General features: G+C 38.2%; 1 protein-coding gene and 1 pseudogene across 3 annotated transcripts in view; both read left to right on the plus strand.

Moving 5' to 3' along the window:
* The window catches only part of TMEM39A (transmembrane protein 39A), a 37,146-nt gene that overhangs the window by 11,743 nt on the left and 3,813 nt on the right, over nucleotides 1-21,590 (plus strand). For both annotated transcript variants that reach the window (XM_079767414.1, XM_079767413.1), the window contains exons 4-8: nucleotides 7,774-7,857; nucleotides 11,867-12,021; nucleotides 16,853-17,201; nucleotides 17,984-18,171; nucleotides 20,065-20,185. In XM_079767414.1, the coding sequence (XP_079623540.1) occupies nucleotides 7,774-7,857; nucleotides 11,867-12,021; nucleotides 16,853-17,201; nucleotides 17,984-18,171; nucleotides 20,065-20,185 (897 nt within the window). The remainder of the gene's footprint in view (nucleotides 1-7,773; nucleotides 7,858-11,866; nucleotides 12,022-16,852; nucleotides 17,202-17,983; nucleotides 18,172-20,064; nucleotides 20,186-21,590) is intronic.
* On the plus strand, nucleotides 1,357-3,856 carry LOC307097419 (methylosome subunit pICln-like; annotated as a pseudogene). The gene has a single exon. The product of its transcript is annotated as a methylosome subunit pICln-like (transcript).

Genomic DNA, 21,590 nt, shown 5'->3' on the forward strand with positions numbered 1-21,590 from the left:
GGAAGGAAATGCAGACAAAAATCTTCAAGATGGCATGGGAAGGGAATAAACATTTTTCTTTTAAATTTTTGTATCAATTAGTTGTTCCTGGAATTAACCATTAAGAATTTTCTTTCCATAGTGACTATCTTCTTAATATTAGGTGAAGAGAGTTTCAGTTTTTAAAAAAATATATTTTTATTGATTTCAGAGAGGAAGGGAGAGGGAGAGAGATAGAGAACATCAATGATGAGAGAGAATCATTGATTGGCTGCCTCCTGCACACCCCCTACTGAGGATCAAGCCCACAACCCAGGCATGTGCCCTTGACTGGAATCGAACCCAGGACCCTTCAGTCCCCAAGCTGACGCTCTGTCCACTGAGCCAAACAGGCTGGGGCGAGAATTTCAGTTTCTTTACTTAAGAATTGTAATGATCTAGTGCCAAATTGAATGTTGTTTTTTTGTGTGTTTTTGTAAAAATTGATTTCAGAGATAAGAAAGGAAAGGGAGAGACATAGAAATATTAGTGATGAGAGAGAATCATAGATTGGCTGCTTCCTGTATGCTCCCTGCTAGGGATACAGCCTGCAACCTGGGCATGTGCCCTGACTGGTAATCAAACCTTGACCTCCTGATTCATAGGTTGACACTCAACTACTGAGCCACACAGGCCGAGCTGTATATTTTATTTTTAATAGTTCCCACCTGAATTATGAGTTTATTGAATGTGGAAACTATATTTCATCTATCTTTCTTTGACCATGGTGTTACAAAATGAAGAGTTTGGATTAGATGATCTTTAAGGTTTCTTCTTGTTATATAGCTCTATAAACACCTCACTAGACTAACAGTGACACTGGCAAATGCTTATTAAAATATTTACTATGTTCTTTGCAAGTATTATTTCGTTTACTCTTTGTATAAATAGGTAGGTACTACTGTATGACTCCCATTTATGAATGAGTTATAGGAGACCTAGAAATTATGAAACTGGCTCAGAATCACATAGTGACACAGTGAGCACTCAAATCCAAACCTATCTGCTATGTTTAACTTCCTGTATTTATTCTATATTTACTCCATAAGTACATTATACAATTTCTGCTTTGACATTACATGGAAACTTCTCACTTGTTGAATTTTCAGGCTAATAAAAGAGCTTTTCTGCCAGCCACTTTTAAAAGTCTCTTACAAATGTTGCCTTGAAACAAAGGGAACTAGTGTTCCTGTCAATCAGGAAGTTGTTACTATGCTGCTGATTCCAGAATTATGCTTTCTTTGCTCTGACGTAAAGGGTGACCTTTACTTGTCTATCTCCCCACTTTACTCAGTTTGAATTTAAGTTTTATGTGATACTTGCAGAAACCAACTCAAATCTAGAAATTCAGTTGCAAGACAGTCTGAAAATGTTTTTAGCTTTCCAGTCTCTGCTGTAGAGAGGAAGCCACACTTAAATGAGGTTATTGTGTGTTCTGGTTCACTTATCAGTCACATGTGATCCTTCTCTCACAAAGTTCAAAATTTAGTTGTGAAGCTAAGAGTAACATATGTGGAATAGCAAATAAAATTTTATCCCATTAAACTGAAAGGGTCCTGAATCAGTGAACTGTTCAAAGATAAATGGGCTGTCAGAGACCTAGTTACTACCCATTACTGAAGGTGTGCAAGCATAGTAAGGGGCAGCCTGACAGGGATTTCTAGAAGGGACTTACACCTCAACTAGTGGTCTTTCTCCTTTAAGTTTCCTTCTATTATGCATGCCACACTGAGAAATTTGTCACATTTATATATAAGGTTTTTCTTTTTCCATTTCAAGATCTTAGTAATTATCAAAAAGAAAATGTGAACACCAAAATATGTAAAGTATCATTCTAGCTATCAAGAAACTAGCTAAATGAGTCCTAACTCCAAGAAACATAAAAATAATAAATAGTATAGTAAATTATTCAGAAGTGGAAGACTCTTATTAATAAAGTATTCTGGTTTACAGAAAGTTAATCATAAGCAGATGCATTGTCAGCAATTTAGAATATAACAAAATTTGCTTAACATTAAGATATATTAGGCACTTAAATCTTTTTATATTAAAAAATGTCTTAGATGCACTAGTATTGCATAAATGGACCCCCAGACATTAGCTAGAGAGTCTAGTAAATTTTCTTGCATTATTTTGGAGGAGTGGGGTGAGCAAGGAAGGGTATCAAAACTAAGGGAAGATAGATCGCTTCCGGAGCGGGATGCGGTAATCCGGGTATTGTTGTGCTTCAGCTCCCTTTCCGTCTGCATCTTGGCCCTCACTACTGCAGTGAGCTTCCTCAAAAGTTTCCCGCCACCCAGGTCGGCTGAGGGGCTCTGGCAGCAGCAGCCCGATACCGGGGTGGTGCTGAACGGGAAGGGCCTGGGCACAGGCACTCCACATCGCTGAGAGCCGCCTGTCTTGGTTAGATGGCTCTAGATTGGGATTCTCACTGGAATACCCCACCATTAGTTTGCAGGCAGTGTCCAGGGACCTAAATGCCTATCCATGAGAGCATTTGTATGTTATGGTGAATGCCAAATTTGAAGAAGAATCAAAAGAATCTGTTACTGATGAAGAAGAGGAAGACAGTGATGATGATGTTGAACCTATTGCTGAATTTAGATTTGTGCCTGGTGATAAATCAGCATTAGAGGCAATGTTCACTGCAATGTGTGAATGCCAGGCTTTGCATCCAGATCCTGAGGATAAAAATTCAGATTGTTATGATGGAGAAGAATATAATGTGGAAGCACATGAACAAGGGCAGGGGGACATCCCTACATTTTACAACTATGGAGAAGGGTTATCCCACTTAACAGCTGAAGGCCAGGCCACATTGGAGAGATTAGAAGGAATGCTTTCTCCGTCTGTGAGCAGCCAGTGTAACATGGCTGGAGTCCGGACAGAAAATTCAGTAAGAGGTTATGAAGATGGGATGAAGGTAGATACTATACCCACAGTTGCTGGACAGTTTGAGGATGCAGATGTTGATAACTGAAAATGATTTTATGTTGCTTTGGGATTCTGCTAATAACTGTAGGAGAGAACTTGGTGCCTTTTCCTCTATGGAGGGGGTGTTGATGAAAATATTTTTCCTTCTCCAAAACTTCCTGAACCAGTTCTTTCTTGAGACAGACTGTATGAGACAACAAGTTGTCACCAGCGGAAGAAACTATGACTTTTATTAAGCTAGGTGAATTTACTTAACCAAGAGGGTATTTGTAGTTTATCTCTTATCCCCAAACTTTCTGTGTCTAGGTACCTTCTGAGTAGGCCTATAATTCCTGCCTTCAGTGTATGTATTTTCTGTAAACGAGCAGGGGTATGTGGTGAAAATGGGCACTTAGGTGTTGGTAGACGGGATGGAAGAGAGGCTGAATCTAAGATAGACCCCTTTAGGGCCTAAGGATACCGTTACCCTTAAAAAAAAGAACAGAGATCTCAGATGAATCTGGCCTCTGCTCGTTCTCCACAGGGGTAAGGATTAATTTGGGACCCAGATTAATCATGCAGGCATCTCTAGGGAGCCTTTATGGAAACATCCCAGCCACACATACTAACACAAGTGCTTCTTCTGACTAGCTTTTGCTTTGCTCCTTTCACCATGTTTCACCAGTCTGTTCAATTATAGCTTCTTAGGTTATGTTATATCCTTTAATTTCTAGCCTCTTCATTCAGTTTCTGTAGCAGAACATATGAAATTGGGTTGAAGTCCTTAAAGTACTCCACATGATAATTGTTTTGTCTTTGTAATAGCTTAACAAATAAATCTAGGTTTTCTATGTTAAAACAAAACAAAACAAACACTAAGGGAGGATAATAAAATAGTAATATGCAAATTGACCGCACATTTGCTAAGCCCAAGCCACGCCCATCAGCCAAAGCCACACCCACCAGCCAATCAGGACGAGTATGCAAATTACCCAATAAAGATGGCGGCTAATTTGCATACGCTGAGAGAGGGAGGAGTGAAGACTCTAGACAACTTAGAAGGAAGAGGGCGGAAAAGCGGAAAGCAAGGTGGCTGCCAGAGGGAAAGCCGGGGCGGGGCGGAGCGGGGTGGAACGGGGCGGAGCGGGGTGGGCGGCAGCGGCGCGCGGGTGCAGGCGCAGTGGCCGCAAAGGCGGCGGCGGCAGCAGCTGCAGCGCATGTGGCCGCAACAGCCGCTTGCAGGATTTTCCTGCAAATGGGCTACTAGTATTATTAGAATAAAAAATACTGAAAGGAAAAAGAGATGATCTGAAGAATGTATAGTAAGCCAATCTCTTGACATCCTGGCTGCTCTGCCTTTAAAATGTATCCCAAATCTGTCCACTCCATCTCCATTGCTACTGATCCTCTTCAATCCATAATCATTTTTCACCTGAATCAAAAGCAATAGCTTCTTAATTGATTTTGCCCCACTATAATATATTCACCACAGAGCAATCACTGTGAGCATTTTAAAATACAAATAGAACCATGGCACTCTTTGCCAGAACATTTCTTTTTTTTTCATTTTTATTGATTTCAGAGAGGAAGGATGAGGGAGAGAGAGATGGAAACATCAATGATGAGAGAGAATCATCGATTGGCTGCCTCCTGCATACCCCCTACTGGGGATCGAGCCCGCAACCTGGGCATGTGCCCTTGACTAGAATTGGACCCAGGACCCTTTAGTCTGCAGGCTGACATTCTATCCACTGAGCCAAACCGGCGAGGGCCTGAACACTTCTGTGACTTCCCATTAGGGGAGAAAATGAGGATTAACTAAAAGCAAACAACAAAAAAGGGAAATACAAATTGGTAGTCACAAAATAATCATGGGGATATAAAGTAGAGCACAGGGAATATAGTCAATAATATTGTAACAATTATGTACGGTCCCATGGGATCCTTGAAATATCCGGGGACCACTTTGTTGTAAAGTATATGATTATCTAACCACTATACTGTACACCTGAAACCAGTACAAACTAATATTAAAGGTAATATATTAGAGCACCAACAATGACAAGATTGGGGGGCAGAGATTCAGGTGAGAAATGATTATGGATTGAAAAGAGGGTCAGTAGCAGTAGAGATGGAGTGGACAGATTTGGGATACATTTTAAAGAAAAAAGTAATCACAAAGGTTCTATGGCAGGAAAATATATGCCTGGTTTGTTTGAAATCAGCACAAAGGCTGAAATGAGCTGGTGCTTTTTTGTCATTTAGCTCTCAGCCCAAACGCGATCTTCTCAGAGTTATTCTCCTCAACCACCAACTTAAATTGGCTCTATACCTCCCTTCCCAGCCATTATATTTTTTAATATTAATTTTTTTCAAGTACAGTTTACCTTTAATATTATTTTGTACTGGTTTCAGGTGTACGGTATAGTGGTTAGATAATCATGTACTTTACAAAGTGGTCCCCAAATATTTCAAGGATCCACTGGGGCCGTACACAGTTATTACAATATTAGAGGCCTGGTGCACGAAATTCGTGCATGGGGGCGGGGGTTCCTCAGTCCAGCCTGCACCCTCTCCAATCCGAGACCCCTTAGGGGATGTCTGACTGCTGGTTTAGGCCCGATCTGACTGCAGGATCGGGCCTAAACCGGCAGTTGGACATCCCTCTCCGAATCCGATACTACTGGCTCCTAACCACTCGCCTGCCTGCCTGATCGCCCCTAACCACTCTGCCTGCCTGCCTGATTGCCCCTAACTGCTCCCCTGCTGGCCTGATTGCCCCTAACCACTTCTGCCTGCCTGCCTGGTTGCCCCTTACTGCCCTCCCCTGCCGGCCTGCTCACCTCTAACTACCCTCCCCTATCGGCCAGGTCGCCCCTAACTGCCCTCCCCTACCGGCCTGGTCGCCCCTAAGTGCCCTCCCCTGCTGGCCTGGTTGCCCCTAACTGCCCTCCCCTGCCGGCCTGATTGCTCCTAACTGCCTCTGCCTCGGCCCCCGCCACCATGGCTTTTTCCAGAAGGATGTACGTACGGAAGGACGTCCGGAACATGTCCAATCTAATTAGCATATTACCCTTTTATTAGTATAGATTATTGACTATATTCCCTGAGCTCTGCTTTACATCCCTATGATTATTTTGTGAGTACCAATTTGTACTTTTTATGTTTGTTTAACCTCATCTGAGGATATTTTTTCCATTGATTTTTGGAGAGAGTGTAAGGGAGGGCGGGGAGAAGAGAGAGAGAAACGTCAATGTGAGAGAGAGACATTCATTGGTTGCCTCCCGCATGTGCCCCAACTGGGATGGAACCTGTAATCCAGGTAGTGCCTTTAACTGGGAATTGACCTGCGACCCTTTGGTGAGCGGACATTCTAAACACTGAGCAACACTGGTTCGGGCCAGTTTGTACTTCTTAATCCCTTCACCTTTTTCATCCATCTCCCAGCCCCCCTGCCATCATTCATCATTTATCACTGTTTTATTTCTTACCAGCATTTATAACTATTTGAAATGATTTTGCTTCTTAGCTTGTTTATTGTCATTGCCCTTCCCCCTTAAACAAATTCATTAAATATATGGGTTTAGCTGCTGTATCATGCTGGCTAAAACAGAATAGAAGCTTAATTCTCTAATAAATAAAAATTAGGTAGGTGACATAAGGCCAGTGTGGCAATTCTTTGTTTCTTTTGTTCTGCCACCCCCAACATGCTTCTTCCAAACATGATCCAAGGTAGCTGTTCCAACTCCTGTCATCACATCTGGCCGGCAGGAAGGAGGAAAGGAAAAAGACACAGCTTCTTTCTTTAAGAGCACAACTGGGAAGCAGTACACATCATTTTCTATCACATCCCTTAGCCACAAGTGTTTTTTTTAAGGGAGACTGGGAAACGAACCTTTAGTTAGCTAAGAGTCAGTGCCCAGTTAAATTCTGTGATGGCATAAGAGACACCTAGTAATCTGCTATCCCCTTGCCCTTTCACATCACAGTAAAAAGTAGGATCCAGGAAAGCAGGAACCTTGTCTGTCAATCTTTAGCACTATCCTCAGTTTCAAGAAGAGTACTTATACTTAGCACATTGTGGGTGCCCAGCACATATTTATTGAAATAATTAATTGAGAAATTGAACTTTTCCTTCTGGAAGGAGAACTGTGGAAACCTACAGACTTTGACTATCAAAATGAAAATATATCCCAATTCTGTTTGTTGCTACTGACTTTTCATTTTGTTTTTATTACATTGATGTTTACAGACTTAGAACTAGAAGGAATCATGTATAGCATCTAGGTAATACTATCATTTTATAGGAAGAAGAAATCAAATATAAGACATGTTTCCACTAGTAAATCAAAGTAAGAAGAAAAACTAATGAATGTAATTGATGTATCAGTGAGTAGGGTGTTTAGGTTAGTAGATGCCCAATTAGATCAACATAAGCTCTTAGATCAAAAGAGACCAACAGCAGTAACCCCAAAAGATTGGTAATTCTGATTCATTAAATTTGACACTCAAAATATGGCATTTTAGATAAATTATTCTTGCCATAATTCTGCAGGTTATCACTTGTTAACTCAAAACTGTAATCTTTTCCTTTTAATACAATAAACTTTCAAGAAAGGAGAGGAATACATTCCAGATAGTTTAAAATAGTGTTTGAAAAGTTAAAGCAACTTGTCATAGAAAGAGAAGTAGAAGATAGTCTCTTCTTGCTCTCTCAAATTCCTGTGGTTTGTAAGTGTAAGGTGATGTAAGGGAGATCTTTTGAGGAGGCAAACCTCTTCATATAATAGTTCCATGGATACAGACACTTCTTTCTGATGAAGTTATTTGTTTCTCTTATAGAATTTTCATCTCATTGATTACCACTTGGCAGCATTCATCACAGTGATGCTTGCAAGGAGGCTGGTATGGGCCCTCATCTCAGAGGTAACAGTTCATTCACTCTATTCTATCATTTATAGCTAGAATTAGTTACTAGAATGGGTTCAGGTTGAAAACATGAAATGTCCAAATATAATTTAAATATAATTAAATTTATTTTACTCCCATGTGAATTGTGTTGGTTCTTTTTAAAAGGTTTTTCTATAATATATTTAAATTTCAAGTGTGATATAACTCGAAAGAACTGTTAGAAATCTCATTTGTCCAGTAGGAGCTCATTTCTAGCTTCCAAATTCTTCAGTACAATATAGTCTTTCTAATTTTAGTAGTTACAGTAAAATTGGATGAATTTTAGATAACTATTGATATGAAGTTTTATATAACTAAACAGTTGTATCTAAAACCTTATTCCAAGTAACATTCACTTGAAATTATGTCTATGCTATTTGTAGAGTTGCCAGCAAGAGGCATTTGTTTCAGTTAATTAAAATTTGGAATTTTAAAATAACATCTAAATTGGCATAAGAGTAATCTTGAAGAGTAGAATCTAAGTTTAGTGGTCAGTGGAGGAAAGAATTGGGACATTATTAATGTGATCTTTTTAAAAATTAAAAGTTGTTAATAGAATTGGCCATTGTTATAATTTTTTATGTATTTGTAAACCCCAGTGGGGAGAAGGGGATAAATGTGTTTTCTTAATATTTTGTTATTTTGTGCCCTGTAAATGATTACCAAAAAAAAGTTAACTTAATTAAAGAGGCTAATAATTTTCATCTTGGAGTTCATAATTCAGTGTGAAATTCAGTTACTGTAATCACAGATAACCAAGGCAACCTTTTCTTCTAAAGCATACATGGAAGTTTTTGTGTGTAAGCGCTAATTTTCAGGAACCTTATTTCTACAAACACAGAGTAATTGCAGATATTAAATCATGTGAAAATCATTTAAAGTTGACTGAAAAAATTGGTAGTAGGATCATCTGTTTTTCACAGTGGCAAAGGCTCTTTATAACCTTTTCTCCCAGGTTCTTTATTTAGGTTATGAAAATAGATGTTTACTTTTGGATATGTTGAGAAACTATGTTCTTTCCTTAGAGGAACTCGGTGGAGTGTTATGATTACATCTATTAAAACTGGCAGGGGGTGATTTTGTTTAATCTCTTCAGTTACTTAAAAATGGTACTTCTGTGTGTCAAATTAGTATGTCCAATTAGTGTATAAACCCTTCATAACTGGAAACCTACCTTGGAACTACAAAAATTATACTTGAAGTACTCTGAAATACTCTATTTTTTCTTTTGATAATGGCTTCACAATAGTTTTTAACAGCTTTTGCATAAGCTTAGCTGGAGAGTGTATTAGCTGTTTGTTAAAGAACCTGTAATTCTCACTGAGAACAAAATATTTAAGCTAATTTTAAACAGATTTCTAGTCAAAGATTTAAATCTGTAACTTAGTGTTCATTAGAAAGGGAATATTAAGTAATTATGGTATATCAGCATAATGGAATAAATAGCATGCAGCCATTAAAATGATGAAAATGTCTTCACTTACTGACCTGTAAGATACTAAGTGAAAAAAGCAAAGTACATAAGACAGGTGGAAGGAACAAAGTATATTGCCTTATATATGTACAAATTATCTCTAGAAGGACATACAAACTAATAATGGCATGCCTACTTGGTGACTGAGAGATAAGACCAGTAGGAGGGAAACTTCACTACAAATACTATTAAATGTTTTGTATTTTGATCAATGTGAATTGAATATTTTACCTAATCAGAAGTTTAAGAGCTATATAGTGATTCTCTTTCTAAAATACTTAAATTTGATGGATAATACCCATCTTAAATCATCTTTCCTTCTATTAAAATGTGTTTGCCTTTTGTTTTGCTTATATCACAGAAAGGACCCCTACTCTGAGAAAGACCAATCATTTTTAAGGAGAGGCTGGAGGTAATTAATTCAGAAAGCTAAACACTGTTCTGGGAGGAATACCTCCAACTAGATAGACTGTTCATTCACCTCCACGCCCACCCTACTTCTCTACTTGCTCCACAAGACCAAAAATTATTTACTGTTCTTTCACCAACCTGAGCAACTCTCTTTTTAAAAAATTGTTTTTCTACATAGAAGAATAGTAGATTTTACTGAAGAAAAAAAAACACACTAAAATATTGAACAGAACATTTAAAACGATTACAATGCCATTATTAAGAGAACCACATTTTGATATATTTCCTATATGGGGGGACATTATCTGTATATTGTGCGGCTTTTTGGGACATTATCTGTATATAGTTTTAAATCCTGTATTTCTAACTTAAATAGTATAAGGAATATTTTTCTACTTCTTACCTGACTAATTCTTGCTTATTCTTTAGATCTCAGCTGAAATGTCACTTCCTCAGGTAGCCATCCCTAGATTCGGGTCTCCTGTTATTTGTTCTCCACAGCAGCCTACTCTTTTCCTATAGCACTACTTGTCACAACTATTAAAATAATTACTTCTTAAGATTTAATATGTGTAAATATGAGTTTAATATGTGTCTTTTTTGGTTGATCAGCCTCATGCAGACAGAGGTCTTGGTTACCACTATGTCCCAGGACCTGTTGTGGTATGTGTCTGAAATAGACAAAAATTGTATCTGAGCTCTGCTGTTCTGGTGACATTGGGCAGAGCAGCCTTTTTATTTTTAATTGTAAACTTTTGAGAAAGGAGGCAATGGAGTACTTCCAGTGGCTTAAATATCTTCCCTAGGCTTTGAAGCATGGGGTACATTGGCATGAGGTGTATCAGGGGAGTTACAGCTATTTACCCTGCTCTGGCTGAGAACAGCTGGAGACTTTCTTACAGTTTGAGGTGTGAGCAGTTCATTATGGTATTAATTCAACTGTTTCTTTGCATTTGTAAGGAATTATGTAAATAGTATATATTGCATATATATTATATATGCTATGTAGTATGTTAGGTAAAATAAGAAATGGGTATATAATAGAAATCTGAAAAGCTCCTTATCCCCTCCCATATCTTACTGAATCCAGATAATTTTTTTCCCCATTTCTGGGTTTTGTTACTGCTGTTTTAGAGGTTATAGGAATCAACCGTTTTCTCCTGCAGTTTGCTCATGCTCTTCTTCTTATTTCACTTTGAAAGAAAATGGCATTGCAGAGCTTCATGTTTAGACTAATATGTTTCTTACTATAGTTAATCAGTTTTAAAGATTTGGGATTAACCTTTTGCACTCGGATGTCGAGTGTGACTCGACACGGTTAGCATTAAAATAAAGGAATCGAGAAAAAAGCAAGCGAGTGCAAAGGGTTAAAGAAAAATATTTGAACAGCTATGATATAAAGTGTTTATGCCTTATTTCCATGTTTATAAAAGCCAGAAAAGAAACTTTTGTTTATATAGGAATTTGTCAAAGAAGATATAATTATTTTTTGAAGCTTCAGTAATTTATTTACTTATTTTCAGTAATTTATTAAACATTAATTTAGGAAACAGAATGGGGGAAGGAGTCAAAGAAAAATAGAAACTACTGTTGAGGTCATTATAGTCTAGACTGGAGTCAGATAACTTAATATCTTTATGTACATAGAAGTCCCTTGGTGGGTTGTTAAAATACAGGTTCCTTGACTTTTGGTTTTGGTCCCTATATCTGATGAGGGAAGTCAATAGGAATTAGCATGTTCAGTAAGCAGCCCAAGTGATTCTGATGAATGTAGTTCATGGACCATACTTTGGGAAACCCCAATGTAAACAAATTAGATAATATCATAAGAACTTAAAGAAGGTCTCTATGAGGCACTATGGGAATATAAGGAGGAAACAGCTAACTGCCTGGAGATGTCTTAATCTTCAGAAATGAGGAAGATAGGTGGGGTGGGACAGTTTTTCCTCTCTCTCTCTCTCTCTCTCTCTCTCTCTCTCTCTCTCTCTCTCTCTCTCACAGTTTAACTTCCACTAAATCTACCAAGTCCTTATTTGAGTCACATTGTTTTTGTATAAGGTGATTCATGAAGTGTTCCTTTTGGTGCTTCCAAACTTGTAGGCCACTAAGGCGGGTGCAGCATCTATGATTCACTACATGGTTCTGATATCAGCTCGCTTGGTGCTGCTCACTTTGTGTGGATGGGTGCTTTGTTGGACGCTCGTCAATCTCTTCCGAAGCCATTCAGTCCTCAATCTCCTTTTCCTTGGCTACCCGTGAGTACTCCAGTTTTCCCATTTTATTAGTAAGTCTTTTAAGAAATGATTTGGGTCATACAAATAATAGTATATAAAGGGAGTATAAAAGAGAGAAAAATGAAATTCTTCAAATATAAACCAGGAAATTTTGGAAAAATCAGTGATTAGGGTGACCTTATAATTTATTTTCTAAATTGGGATACAATTAGATATAAACCAGGACTGCCCCAGGAAGCCTGAGAAGTATAGCAGCTCTCCGACCAATAGAGAGTATGTTTGAATTTGCTCTGTTCACCAAATAAAGGCCCCTGGTACTGGCTATATTGGCATAAGTGGTGACTAATGTTAGTTGAAAGAACTGACTAAACCAGTTTTACCATTTTGGTCAAATTACTTTGAACTTGGGGTTCATGTTACAGTTGTATGCCATATTGAAGCCCTATAAACGTATATACTTTTTTGACCAACATTTTATTATAGAACAAAATGTCAGCATATGCATATCAATAACTAGAGTTTGATATTTGGTTACAGTCTTTTTTTTAAGTAGAATTCATATGCAATAAAATTCGTAAATCTTATGTACATTTACGAGCTTTAATAAATACCTGTGTAACTCACACTACTATCCCAATATAGAACATCATTACTCCAAAGGTTCCTTTATTCCCCCTTCCAATCAACCCCTACCCCCTGGTTCTCAGAGGCATCCACTGTTTTGATTTTTTTCTACTGTAGATTAGTTTGCCTGTTCTGAAGTTCATATAAAAGGAATCATACAGTATGTACACTTTTGTATAAGATATCTTTTACTCAGCATATTGTTTTTTAGATTTATCAATGTGATTTTATGTATCAGTAATATTTCATTGTGTGAGCATACCACAGTTTATTTATTTCCCTATTTTTGGATGCTTGGGTTGTTTCCAGTCTGGGGCTCTTATTAAAAATAAAACTGTTGCCCTAACTGGTTTGGCTCAGTGGATAGAGCGTTGGCCTGCGGACTGAAGGGTCCCAGGTTCGATTCCGGTCAAGGGCATGTACCTTGGTTGCGGGCACATACCCAGTAAGGAGTATGCAGGAGGCAGCTGATTGATGTTTCTCTCTCATTGATGTTTCTAACTTTATCCCTCTCCCTTCCTCTCTGTAAAAAAAATGAATAAAATACATTTAAAAATAAATAAATAAAACTGTTGCCCTAACCTGTTTGGCTCAGTGGATAGAGCATCGGCCTGCAGACTGAAGGGCCCCAGGTTCGATTCCGGTCAAGGGCATGTACCGTGGTTGCGGGCACATCCCCAGTAAGGGGTGTGCAGGAGGCAGCTGATCGATGTTTCTTTCTCATCGATGTTTCTAACTCTCTATCCTCTCCCTTCCTCTCTGTAAAAAAATCAATAAAATATATTTAAAAAATAAAATAAAACTGTTATGCACATTCTTATATAAGTCTTTTTAAAAAAAGATATATTTTCATTCTCTTGGGAGAAATTTCTAGGTGTGGCATTGCTAGGCCATAAGGTAAGATTATATTAAGTTTTATAAGAATCTACCAGACCTTTTCCCAAAGAAGTTGTATCATTTTATCCTCCTATCAATTTTTATCCTCCTAGCAATTTCTGGTTGCTCCACATTTTTGCCAACATGGATGTTTTCTGTTTTTAAATTTTTTGCCTTTATGATGGGTGTATAATGGTATCTTATTATACTTATTAAACTAACTACTTTGCATAATATAGCTAATACTTTCTTCACTGGATGTTAGTAGATAGCAAATATTTATTGAGCTCTTTTTATATGCTAAATGCTAGGTTAGGTGCTTATAAACATCCCTTCATGAAAACATCACAGTAACTCAGGAGGTAGTAGTGTATTAAGTCTGCTGTAGCACATTCAAAATATCACTAGCTTAAAAGGTTAGAAATGGGTTCCTCTCTCCTGTACAGTATGTGTGTAAGTGATCTTGGATAGCTGTGGCAGCTCCATGGTGTATAAGGCTCCTGCTATCTTTAGTAAGTCAGGTGTGTCTCAATTAAAAATTCTGTTGCTGTAAAGAATGGGAGAACAGTAGCTGTTGGCAGACAATTAGCAGTCTTTGCCAAAGGTAAAGACAGATTAAGAGAATTAAAATCTTACCCTGGTCAGACATTTAGTGAGAAAATCTCAGGTGTTCTTTATTCCACAGCCCTTGTTAACCATTACATTCTCTGTATTCAATAGTTCAAAGTGTCAGCAACATCAACATCTCCTGGAAGTTTGCTAGAAATAGAAATTCTTAGAATCTACCCCAAATCTACTGAAACAGAAACTCTGCAAAGTAGGGCCAAGCAATTTGTCTTTTAACATGACCTCCAGATTATTCTGACGCTTGTTCAAGTTTGAGAATCATTGCTTTATACCATTTATGGGTCTTAAGTGTAAGCATGAATTTATATATGTAGTTATATAGTATAAAATCAAGGCATAATCAGATTGTGTGAGCAAGGATGGCAAGAAGCGGCTTTGTATTGATTGTACTATGGGTAGGTCTAATTATATTGTGTAAACAATTATAAATCTGTTGTTTCTATATGTCTAGATTAACATTTTAGGTGCTTTGAGTTGAAGACATAATTTTTGTATTTACCAACAATAGCTGGTTGAATCAGTTAGAAGGTTAACTATATCTGATTTGAAAGTCTAATTATGGGTATATCAAGGAATATTTTGTTCAAGTTTAAGAGGATTACCATTATCAAAATGGCTAGCAAACCTTTTCATTTCAATTTAGGTATATAAAGAAGCTTCCTTATTCTTTTTAAAAAAATATATATTTTATTATTTTTTTACAGAGAGGAAGGGAGAGGGATAGAGAGTTAGAAACATCGATGAGAGAGAAACATCAATCAGCTGCCTCCTGCACACCCCCTACTGGGGATGTGCCCGCAACCAAGGTACATGCCCTTGACCAGAATCGAACCTGGGACCTTTCAGTCCACAGGCCGACGCTCTACCCACTGAGCAAAATCGGTTAGGGCAAAACTCCCTTATTCCTGAAAGCTCTCCACACCCCTGTAAAACAATGAAATAGTCTTGTAATTTAAACAGATTTTAGGTTGAAATATGTTTACCTTCTTTACTTTTCAAAAGTTGTATAACTTTTATCTAACTTCAGTTTAAAAATTAAGTATGAGAAATTTAAATTACTAGACAGTGGCAATAACTACAACTTTGTTGTTTACTTATAGGTTAAAAAAGAAAGGGATTATTTTCTGCTTCTAAAAAAAAATGTGATTCTCAAATCGCTTCTCAGTTTATGATGTTAGTCCAAAGACTAACAGTTTTAGTGCGTACATTTATCTTGAATCTGTCCCTGTTCTTCATAAGCTCTGCTATTACATTCTAAACTTCCATCTAGTCTTCTGATAACCCATTTTTCCCTCCTCTGCTCCATTTTTCATTGTAGCTAGAATGATTTTCAAAATGGAAGTTGAATCATTTTATTAACCCTCTTTAAAAGTTCTTTAGTGAATCATTTCCTTTATCTTACAGAGTGCTCCATGGTCTAAGCCTTTGATGCTAAATTTTCACTTTCTTTCTACCCTGTATCAGTTGTCTATTGCCACATAATGCTGTGACAAACCACAAGACCAAGATAGCATGCTGCAATATGTATTTATTCTGCATGTGCTGGGGTCAGCTGAAAGTCAGGAGGCTTTCCTGGTCTTAGCTGGGTTTAGTCACACGTAGGCTTGACTGGCTGTCTGTTTAGGTAATTAGGATAACTCAGCTCTGAGGCAGCGAACCTGATTGGCCCTGATCGCTGGTCAGGCCTAGGGACCCTACCTGTGCATGAATTTTGTGCACCGGGCCTCTAGTTATTTAATAAGGACTTATGGAAGTATTTAAAAAAAAATTTTAAGGAACCAAAGTTTGGAATAACTATAAGAAGTTATGAAAAATATTTAGTTCTTTAACCAAGTAATTCTGCTTGTAGAAATTTATCATACTTTTGGAATTTTAAAAATTATTTTATCAAATAGTTACTGAATGCCTAGTATGATTTAGCCACAACTCTAGGCATCAAGGATACCGCAGTGGATTAAAAAGACTAAAATCTCTGGTTCATGGAGTTTACATTGTAGTGAAGGAAAGATAGACCAAGGGAAAAAACACACCAAATAATAAACATGTAAAATATATGAAGTGGTAAGTTCTTTGAGAAAAATAACCTGGCAAGGGGAATTAGGAGTGCCTGTGGGAGTGGGTGGGTGACGTAGTGGAGAGGCAGGGGCACTCCTGATTAGGAAAGAAAACTTATGTGAAGGGCAAGCCATTCGAAAATTACCAGATGTACACAGAGATCTGTGTAGGAAAGTGCTTATCTCACTGATATCTATGGTAGTGGAAAATAAGAAACAGCCTAGGTTTCCAGAGAGAAATGGGTAAGTTATAGTGCAACTATATGAAAATACTATAGTATCTTTAAAAATTGTTACAGAAAAGTACTTAATGACAGAAAATGCTCAATACACCCAAAGTTAAAACAGCAGGATATAAAACAGTTTATACTGTATGATGCTAAACATAGAAAAAAGTATAAAGTCTATGCACCTAATTATATAAATGATTATTTTCAGGTAATTAATATTTTGTCATTCTGATTTTCTGTAGTTTTATCTACAATGAATATATATTGCCTTTGTGGGAAGAAATGAGTTAACGAGCTTCCCAAATAATGAATTTTTCATCAGCAAAATCACCGAGATATTATGTTCACTCTGGTGGATCATGACTGTTTTACTAACATAGTTATGAGATCTATGTGAGTTGGCATCTGTGGTCTCATTTTCATGTTCACCTTTTTCTGCAGGTTTGGTGTTTATGTTCCTCTCTGCTGTTTCCACCAAGATAGTAGAGCTCATCTTCTTCTCACAGACTATAACTACGTGGTTCAGCACCAGGCAGTAGAGGAAAGTGCCTCAACTGTGGGTGGCTTGGCCAAATCCAAAGACTTCCTCTCCTTATTGCTGGAGTCTCTCAAAGAACAATTTAATAATGCCACACCCATCCCCACCCACAGCTGCCCTTTATCTCCAGACCTCATTCGCAATGAAGTAGAATGTCTGAAAGCAGATTTCAACCACAGAATCAAGGAAGTTCTCTTCAACTCCCTCTTCAGTGCCTATTATGTTGCATTTCTCCCCTTGTGTTTTGTAAAGGTAAGTGGTTCCTTGCTTATATGTGCTTCCTCGATTTGTGTGTGAATGCCATAAACTGGGTATTTCTTATTTAATCCCCCTTTTCTCTGTCTCCCCCTTGGCAGCCTGGATGGTGGAGTTCGGCTGCATCTGGAGTGCACTAATACCGCTCCTGGTTGGCGGATAGGTATTTCCATATATGTGATGCACCCGTGGTGGTCCCTTCTTTTTTTCTTTTCCCCCTTTTTTTTAAAGTTGTTTTTCCTTTCAGTTTCCGGGAGAGTAAAACTTGTACTTATAGAATCAGTATGTAGTAGTTTAAAAAAGAGGACCAAGGTTCAATAAAATTTAGCCTACTGTGATTGATCCTAACATGGTTATCAGGAGTTTCTTTGATTTAATCTAACCTCTATCTAAACTTCAATTTACTTCAGTAGAAAAGAAAAATGGTCTGGATGTCACTGGGCCCAAAATCTTTTGGCACATTTTAGTGCCTTTCCTTCACCCGTTGAGAAGCACATCTGCAGCCGGAGTGGTCATTCTCAGAGAGCTCTCACTTCTTCTAGAAAGGAAGCACTTAAGATACAATTGCCTCTCCCTCCCAGCCCTAACTCACAGTCAGAAAGTCAGGTTGAAGGATTTTGGAGGAGCCTGCTCTTGAACTTTCTGCGCGGACAGCAGGACAACCAGTGCATGTGTGACTCAATGTGGCATTTGTCTGCAGGGCATATGTACACACACCCATCTCTGCCTTCTTGTTCACTGGTACATGGGTCATTTCTCTCTCTTCTGATCTCTTCCAGAGTACCCAGTACTATGACATGCGCTGGTCGTGCGAACACCTCATTATGGTATGGATCAATGCTTTTGTCATGCTTACCACACAGCTGCTGCCATCCAAATACTGCGATTTGCTACATAAATCAGCTGCTCATCTAGGCAAGTGGCAGAAGCTTGAACATGGGTCCTACAGCAATGCTCCACAGCACATGTGAGTAGGCCAGAGGATAAAACCATATAACACCTTTCTACATGCTGCTGGTCATGTTTATTTGCCTTGTATGTCATTCTTGTTCTTGGCTTTGAACATTTAATTTTTAGTTTTTGTCTACATGGGTGCTTGTCATCACTCTAAACTGAACACAGGGGACATTAACTCATTTCCACCACCATCCCCAGTCCCTCCTTAAATGCCTCTTTCCTTTGAACTGCCCAGTCACTCTAGAGTGTCTAATTTGTTTCCCAAGCTATAATCTTGGAGTTTTCTTTCAGTCTTAACCCTTTGCCCAAATTCAGAGTCATGATATATTTTTAATTCTCTTTAAAAGACTATACGATCATCTTTTCATCTTCATTGCCACAGCTAAACAGGTGCTAGCTAATCATCTCACACTAGGCAGCTGGAATTTCCTTCTCTCATCTTTTCTTTCTAATAAATGCAAGTTTGTATTTTTTCTGTACTTTTAATTATATTTTTTTCTTTCCAAACTTGCTAATGGAATACATCCCTGCTTTTTCAGTATTTAATGGAAACTGTACCTAATTGATTTATCTCTGAGTATTCTTCTCATTGTGTCCCCTTGTCAGTCATTTCTCTGCATGGTTCCTCTGACCCAAAGTGGCTAACTTAAAAACCCTTTGTTCTCTCACTAATGAGCCTTCATCATGCCTTTCTTTCAGATCTGGACCATCTTCATCTTCCTCCCTTTTTATAATTTGGACATTTCACAAATTTCATCACCTAGAAATTCTTCCCTAATTAAGTGGGACAGATTGAGGTGACCTTCCCTTCCCCTCTCCCCTTCACAGTCCTCCCTTCAATTATCTGCCTTGATGTCTGATACAGATTAGCGCAGGCCTTCAAGCCCAGGAACTGAAAGAGATTGGGCCAGGCTGAGAGAAACCCGACTGTGGGCAAAGGACAAATTTCAATAAAAATTGAAAATACAATCCACAGTACTAGTACTGTACATCTTCAGGCTCCTGATGGCACATGGCCATGAGGTGTATCGTCACTTTAATGCTGGTAAGTGTGAGCAAGGCTGACGGAACATTTTCTGAACTGGGAAAGCTTCAGGGTGCTAGAATTTTTTTAACATATCTAAAATGCTGTCCCAGTTCTTCTCTTAGGAAACTAACTTTTCCAAAGTCAGGAAGACATGAATTAACTTAGTTTTTTTTTAAAAAGCTTAACCTGAAAATTCCCATCCCCACCCCAACTCCATTACATTGGTGCTGGAAAGAATGAAGCTTCTTTCATAACTTCTTTTTCCTAGAGAAACCTCTGTAAAAATAAACCAAGAAAGCAGTAATAAGATAAGTCTGTGTCTGTACCTTGTGTGTCTTTGTGTTCTTCTGTCTAGCTTCTTGCATATGTGAAGTGTTCGAAGTGTGTAATAAACTGATTTTCTATATAGCTCTTTGGGTTATAATTCTGCAGTACATGTCATTGACAACCTGTTAATTTCTCCACTCCTGTTATAGCCATCCACTTTCTCGTCTTATTTGTTCCCTCTAGCATTTCCACCAGTAGACTCTGCTCACATGGGATTCAGATGACAATCCACTTGCTTACATTTGATTTTCTGGCTCTTTGATGCCTTACTTACACATTTATTTTTGCTCGTTCTCCTAAGCCTCTTAGTCCTTTGCCACTGAGCAAGTTGTATCACTTTGCAGCTTCTCTCTGCTGTATAGCAATGAAGTTATAATAACAAATCCTTTTTAACTCCTTCCAGTTTGACCATGGGAAACTGTATTTTCAGAATTCAGGCAGATGAAGCCTGGAATACTTAATTTCTTCCATAGAAGTAGAGCTGGCTTGCCAGACACTACCTTATCTGTAATTGCCAGTATGCTAACATTGCATTTCTTTCTCCCTTAGTTGGTCAGAAAACACAATATGGCCTCAAGGGGTGCTGGTGCGACATAGCAGATGCTTATATAGAGCCATGGGGCCCTACAACGTGGCAGTGCCTTCAGATGTATCCCATGCCCGCTTTTATGCAAGTACCACTTATTTCTTTTCAAACATAAGCTTAGGGGTAAGTGTTAGGAGGCCTGTGTGTGTGTAGCACATACTAGGAAATTAGTACATGGTAATTATTGCTTTTATAATAATGGCCCTTGTCCTTTGGAAGTGTCTTCTGAAAGGCAGTTTCAAGGTCAAATATCATTATCCCAGCTTCAACTTTTTTCCCTAGTTACATTAGAATTTGTTGAGTCTAGTAGTATTACTTGATATGAGTAGACAGTTATTTAAGACTTGCCTTTTTCATCTTAAAATTTTTATTTGTAATAGTTTGATTTAATGTTATCCTTATTATATTGTATCTATGTATCCTTAAGCAATATTTAATATAATAATGTAATGGGATGGGTTTTGTTTTTCTGTTTTTGTTTTTGTATCTGTGATATGTATCATATCCTTAAAATACCTTTACTTCCCTTTGGAAAGTCAGACAAATGCCATGATCTGCAGCCTAACTTACTTTTTTCTGTATTAAAAGGAAAAAAGGCTTAAAAGTTAAAAAGGAAAAAGCAATAGACATCCACTAAACCCAGCTTCTCTTCCATTTGAATTTATGCCTTGGGTTATGTTCTCGATCTTTCAGTTTTCCAGAAATTCTGACTCTAGGGGACAGAAGTGTTTACTTATCTGAGAAAGGCCAGATGACCAATGAGAATGGGGGAAAGAAGGTGCATGCAGGGACCGGTCTTAATAAAAATGCCCATAGTGCAGTGCATTGCCTATAAATGGAGATCATATTCTAAAAAATAATTGGAGACCATCGTTTTGAGATACTTGTATTCTTTTCTCCCTTCCTACTATGTTCCTTGTGAGGGCACATGACCTTTCTAGTTCTGCAGGTGTTTGCTACTAAGGGCCTTTCAATTAAATACTGTGGACCTGAATCAGGGCAAGATGTTTGTAAATACCGGGAAGAGCAGGGCAGAGTGGGGGTTGGGAGGAGCATGTGGAAGGTGAAAGACCCCTGAGTGAGGAAATTATAAGCATCTCCTTCTGGACTCCTGTGGGATTGCCTTATGATGGAGGAGTGGATTAAAGTCATACTGAATAAGCATTTGGTTTTGGTACAGAGTATTTAATTCAGCCAGCTGAATCCCAGAGGCCATTAATTCTGTTGGCCCTTGCTGTCCCCTTGAAACCTACAATAACCAGATGTTGTATTAGAATTTTCTGATTGAAAAATAAGTATTTTCCTTGCTAGCACTGGACAGCTGGAGAATCGGATGGAATCCAAAGAAGAAGTTTTAGGGATGTTAACTTATTACTGATTGTGCATGACCTAACAGGTAAATCAGTGCTTCTCAAGTGGTCCTTGGGCCACTTGCATATGTCACCTGGCTCACTCTTTAAAACCAGTGACGGAGGCTGCAGCCCCAGCC

The sequence above is a fragment of the Cnephaeus nilssonii genome (assembly GCF_951640355.1).
Source record: "Cnephaeus nilssonii genome assembly, chromosome: 3".
NCBI classification, from domain to species: Eukaryota; Metazoa; Chordata; class Mammalia; order Chiroptera; family Vespertilionidae; genus Cnephaeus; species Cnephaeus nilssonii.